Source organism: Pyxicephalus adspersus, chromosome 1 (assembly GCF_032062135.1).
Source record: "Pyxicephalus adspersus chromosome 1, UCB_Pads_2.0, whole genome shotgun sequence".
Taxonomy (NCBI): Eukaryota; Metazoa; Chordata; class Amphibia; order Anura; family Pyxicephalidae; genus Pyxicephalus; species Pyxicephalus adspersus.
In genome coordinates, this window is record NC_092858.1 from 42,187,719 (window position 1) to 42,193,518 (window position 5,800).

The 5,800-nt window shown below is 37.5% G+C and overlaps 1 protein-coding gene across 1 annotated transcript in view; it reads right to left on the reverse strand.

Annotated features, from left to right (window-relative positions):
* Positions 1-5,800, reverse strand: part of RBMS2 (RNA binding motif single stranded interacting protein 2) — a gene marked incomplete in the record, with an annotated part of 64,584 nt that overhangs the window by 25,230 nt on the left and 33,554 nt on the right. Inside the window, 1 exon segment of the mRNA XM_072408331.1 lies at positions 1,290-1,348. Coding sequence (XP_072264432.1) covers positions 1,290-1,348 — 59 coding nt within the window.

Sequence of the window (5,800 nt, forward strand, 5' to 3'; positions counted from 1 at the left end):
GATCATCATGCTAGTGCTGTGCTTTAAAAATCAAATGAGCATTGGCAACAATTGTAGCCTTACAGGTTCCTAGGCTAAACAAAAAACATTTTTTTGTTTTTAATCCTAAACATAATAAACAAAAAAAAATGCACAAAACCTCTACTAATTAATAGCTTTGACACTCTAACATATGGAATCAATGATGGTGGTTATGTCAATATAAATAAATAGATATGATGTGTATGCATATTATGGTTGTTTGTGGAGTTATTTCAAATGCATTCCTAAAGCATACCGTCTAACCTGTTCACCAGAGTATCTGATCTATTGCACTTAGCTCCTTATTCCTCCTCTCACACTAGAAATTCTTGGAATGTGAGGAATCCTGCGGTTACATGTGCCTGCACCATGACCTGATAACAGCTTTTCTTCGAATTACTGAAGCAAATCTTCAGAGAACCCAACCTTTTCTGTGTCAATCTTTACATTATCCACATTAGATGCCTCAGCTCATTCCATTTAGTAATTCAGCACTCCAGATCTAACCTCGTTAAAACTGTTTGTTTTACGGCTCTTAAGAACGACATTCAAAATCACATTAGCGACATGACACTGGTATATTTCTATACCCCCGAACGCTAGCCACATTCTTTTTTAGTTTAGTGTTTGTAAACCCATCGAAAACCGAAAACCATCAAATCAAACATTTCAATTGACTTGGCCAAAAAAAAAAAAAAAACACAATGGAGTACAGCAAAAGAACCCGAATGCATTTTGCACAGTGTTTGGTCAAGGTTTGTGTGATCAGGTTGCTTTTAAATCTATAAATAAAGCAGCCTGTCTGTCTAATTAAATTTTTAAAAATGGAACCTAAATGCACAATGAACAATCACCTTGCTTGTTGTACGGACACCAGAGAGTGCATGGACTATTTGGAAGTTACAGTGTACTGTAAATTTAGGTTAGTAGACATGCATATGGCATAAGGTATAGCTTCCTATTAAATAATTGCAGCAACAACTACCAGCTGCTATTTTAGCTACATGAACAGTACAGATACCTAAACATTTGTAGGCTACCAGCCATCAATCACAAAATAATAATGGGGGACCAGCTGTAAACTATTGAACCTACAGGACTGAACAACATGACACCAAGAGATCTAAACAAAAAGTACAACCAATTGTCCTGAGATAGTCACATCCAACAAGGTTTGATTGCAACCTTTGCAGAATGTCATGTAACTAACCAGTGAAAGTATTGTATAACCAGAAATATCACAAAACATATCAGGCCAAGACACTTACCTTTACACTTATTGGTTGTTTTATCCAATATGGCCTTTGTGGATACAATCTTTCCATATCTAAAAGAAAAACATGAACATGGGTTAAAAAGGATCAAACTACAACATGCAATAATGAAAAGGTCTTTCACTAAAATATTCATAATTCATGTACATGTTCCAAATATAATAAATGCATGACTTCAGGGACTGTATGACTTTACCTACAAAAGCTTCAGCAACAAGTTTAGGCAGCAGACGGCCGACTCATCAGCACACACACATACAGAAATACATCATAATGTCTTATTATTTAGTCACCTAATATATACTACAGTAGTACTAATATATTAAATAGTTTGGTTTATTTTTCCTTTTTAAATAGAATTCTTGTTTTAGTACTACTGACCTCCTAATAAAAATACAATTTGCTGGTCGGTATTTGCCTCCAGTCTTTCAGTCACGAATCTGGAAAAGTATCCAGTGAAAACTAGATATCTACATTCTCAAGTCTGTGATCCCAAAAGTAATGCAGCTGTTGGATCAGCGAGGCAACTATTATTTTCAGGAGAGGAAATGGCAACCTTAGCACAGGTTTCCTTGAAAGCCAACATTGTGACATTTACTGAAGGTCAAGCGAAGCATTGTTTCTGACAACACACTCGCTCACCGTATTGTCACTGTGGAGACATATCATTGCCACCCTGGGGCAGAACATCCCCTTCGCTCCATAACATGGGGGTTTGTAGAAAAGAATCTATATACATACAAATATAAAAAAAAAAAAACTTTTGGTAGCTACAGCTTACAGATCCTTAGGTTTTTACCTGTGATCCTGCCCTGCCACTAACACAATTAGGTGATAAGAAGAAGGAGAGGTGTTTTGAATGTGCAGCCAGAATGTCATTACTGCCCCTCCACAGTGAGAAAGGAAACAACAAATCTATATTTTACTATTATGATTAGGTTGTGCACTGTAGTGGATTCTGCATTTTACATGCACACATGCAAATAAAAATTAGAATAATTATAATTACTTCAGTGTTCAAATCATACATTTTTTAAGTCGGGTGTGAAATAACTGAAGGTGGGTGGCAGCCCCTGTATTGTGATCTTAATCTTCAGTAACCACCAAAAAAACAGCCAGGTGGTTACTAAAAAGTGCCGTGTGGTGCGCCCAGCTCAAAGGGGCTGGGGAGAACACTGTACTTGGTTGGAAGTATCACACATTTAATTACATATATTGTCTGTATTAAGTGCAATATCAAAAGATAGCTCACAAATTAAATGTTATAATGTTTTAAAATTTGAACCAAGAGGTTTGATTGAGACGGATCATCGAAACATCCAAAACAATGGATAGTAGTCAGAACATCAGGCTACCAAAGGCAGAATGTGGAAGAAGAATTAACAAGAATGTTAATGTCAGCCAGCCTTGACTGTTTATGTCATGCATCATTGGTATGGACCCGAGTAGAGAAATAGTTGGAGAAAATGTAAACTCTTTATCTCATTTCAGTAGATATCTGTACTGTGCTTAGCTTCTACTGAATAACGGACGCAGATACATACTAGCAAAACACAGACGTATCCAAGCTCACATAATGGTGCTCTAGTATTCACATCCTCTGCCTTTCAAAGCCTATGATTAACCTAATGTGAAGTCAGGAAGTGTTGGCTTGTATTTGCCTTTTCCTTCCTCTAGTAAGATAGTTACCCATACATCTAAGAATAGCCTGAGCTGACAGTCCTGCTTCCCAGCCATCTCCCTCTTCCTATTCCTGCCTGGAGTCTTCTACTCCCTACTGTCACTGATAACTTTTTTCTTTTCTCTTCAAGTTTGTTAACCCATTAGGAAACAAAGTTTCATGACTGAGTGTAGTAACTTTCTACATACATGGTCAGCTGAACCCATACCAAGTCCAACTTTTAGAAATAGGAAAGAGGGACAATTATTAGCCTAAAATATGAAATATGTAGGCACACCCCTGCCACTCCTTTTTGCAAAAAAAAAAAAACAAACATACAAAATACAGTATAACTAGGTCAGCTGTCAAGTGCTTTTATCACTACTTTTTCCTTATATTAGGGTTTCAAAACAACAGATTTAATAACTAAGAGGATGGATGAAAGGATTAGTGTGGAATAGCACTTTTTATTAGTTAAATAGTACAAATATATGGGAGGTGTATGTATCCACACCAAAGGAGGAAAGAGGGATTGGGTCGGAAAGAGGGCAAGTGCCTCCAAATAAGGGGCAGTATGCTAACCAATCAGGATACGGCGAGGGTCCGAAGAAACTTGAGAAGAAGCTTGTTTGCCATTTGCTACTCCGCAGAAGCCATCCCATTAACATATTTCTCTGTTGAAGGCAGCCAGTCTAAGCAGCTGTATGCAATCTGGAAGATATTGCTTTATAGTATTAGGCTGCATCTGGGTTATAAACTAGGCGAGCTGGGGCAGAGTTGGCAAGGACATACATGTATGTGTTAATGGTTCTGCCCACTATCCAAAAATGAGCAATAAACCCCTTGCTTCTTTGACTTGGAAGAAAATTGATGACGTGGAAATACCATTATGTTTTACATTTTTAAAAAGGCAATGCTGCCCTACACAGCTAGAAAAGCACAAATTTTGACTCTTCCCCTTCTTACAACACCCATCCCCCAACCTCCTCCCTTCTATTTACTGACACCAGACAGGAAATAACTGAGCTGAGCAGATTCTGTTACAAATGGAACTCTTTACAGAGGTAAAGCAGCACCGGCTATGTTGTAAGGGGAGAAGACATTACACACCACTGGACACAGTGTAACCTTAAATACCATTGAACCAACTGTTTAGTTACATGCCAGGCTTTTAAAAAAATAAATCATTTATTGTTAAGCAGAACTTTGCCCACACAAGGTACATTTATATACTATATAATTTGTACGGCCAGAAGCCCAAAAATGTTGCTCCTGCATTTATTAAGCTCCCCTGGGCACACCAATCTAATAGTACATAAAGTTGATATTTGCAGAGGACTTAAATTGCCCTTCCCCATGTGGCAATGCCCAGCCTTGCCAATCAGTCACCTAGATACCCAGCTCTGCATTAAAGGAAGTGAGGTGTCCATGTGTGCCCCAGATGTTTTTCCTGCAGTGGTGGATCTGGGTGGTGGAGGAAAGTAGAGAAGGAAAATGCAGGTACTCCATGATGCCTGCTTTACAGCCATGACTTTTTTTATAGGGTTCTTCTATTACAAAAGCCAAATAAAGTCATTTAACTTCTATTCGGCCAAAAATTTAATTTTTTTTATCACTTTTTGTCCCTGGAAATAGTCACTAGGATAAAGAAGGGTTTACTCAATGTGGACTAAGATGACAAAATAAATCTGGGTGCAAAAATGTCTTTGTTATCCTTAGACCTCAATAAAATAAATATACTTAGCCTATACATTTAGTCTGGAATTCTAAGGGGTCAATTGATAAATGTTTCAGCCAAAATGTGAAAAACTTTTACCCAAAATTAGCACATTTGATTCATTTAGAAAATGTGTAATTACACTTTTAGTCACAGTTCATAGTATTTATTAGTATTTAAAGTGGAAAAATTAGTAAAGTTTAAGTAAAACTTGGGTGAAAATATTGATAAGCAAGCCCCTAATTCTGGCAATTGCCTTTGATAACAAAAACGCTTTTGAAGCCCCTTACTAGACTGAGTTTTGCTGTTAGCTTAATAAAAATAAAGAAAAAATCTAATAAAAATCTAACAAAACAGCTAATAAACCAGAGCCCTTTTCTATTGATCTGGATAAAAATAAAAATTGATAACACTTCTTGGGAAAGCCCATTCTTTTGTATTGATCAAGTGCAGGCACGTGCACCAACCGTATAGCTTTGCGGCTCAAATCTAGTGGTGGCTGCAAAAATCTATGTGATATAAATAAGCGCAAGTTAGTGTCCCCGCTATTTATTCCCCAGTCAATTTTTGATCATTGGTTGATTTTGCAGATCAAGCATAGATCCACTGTCTGCTTCCCTAGCCTGAGACATATCTGTTCTACCGAATAAGCACAGCTAAAACAATAAAAACCTGAAAAGTTTGCTAACCTTTTCCCACATTATCCAAAACTAAATGCTGGATTTAGATAAACTAATTTCCATTTGCCAATTGGCTGAACGCATTATATTATATATATGTATATGGCTCTTCCATGTTTTGTGGTAATGTAATCAAGTATATAAAGTATCCAGTCTAAAAACCCAGATAATCATTTCATAGTGGATCCATCAATGTGGCTGTAGAGTGATTGCTGTATAAGAGATGTGACAATTGTCTGAACCTTGTGAGTTGTAGTTTCCTGCATCAGGACACTGCTAACTGAGAGCTGGCATCAAACACTTTCCCATCTGGCTTGTTTTTCCCCTACAAACAGCTTGCTTCATCCAAACAACATTCCCTCAGTCTGTGGGCGACATGTGCAGATCTCCTTGGGGCTCCGGGGATGTACACTGCATTCCTTGGCTGGGGTGAAATGAGGTTACAAGG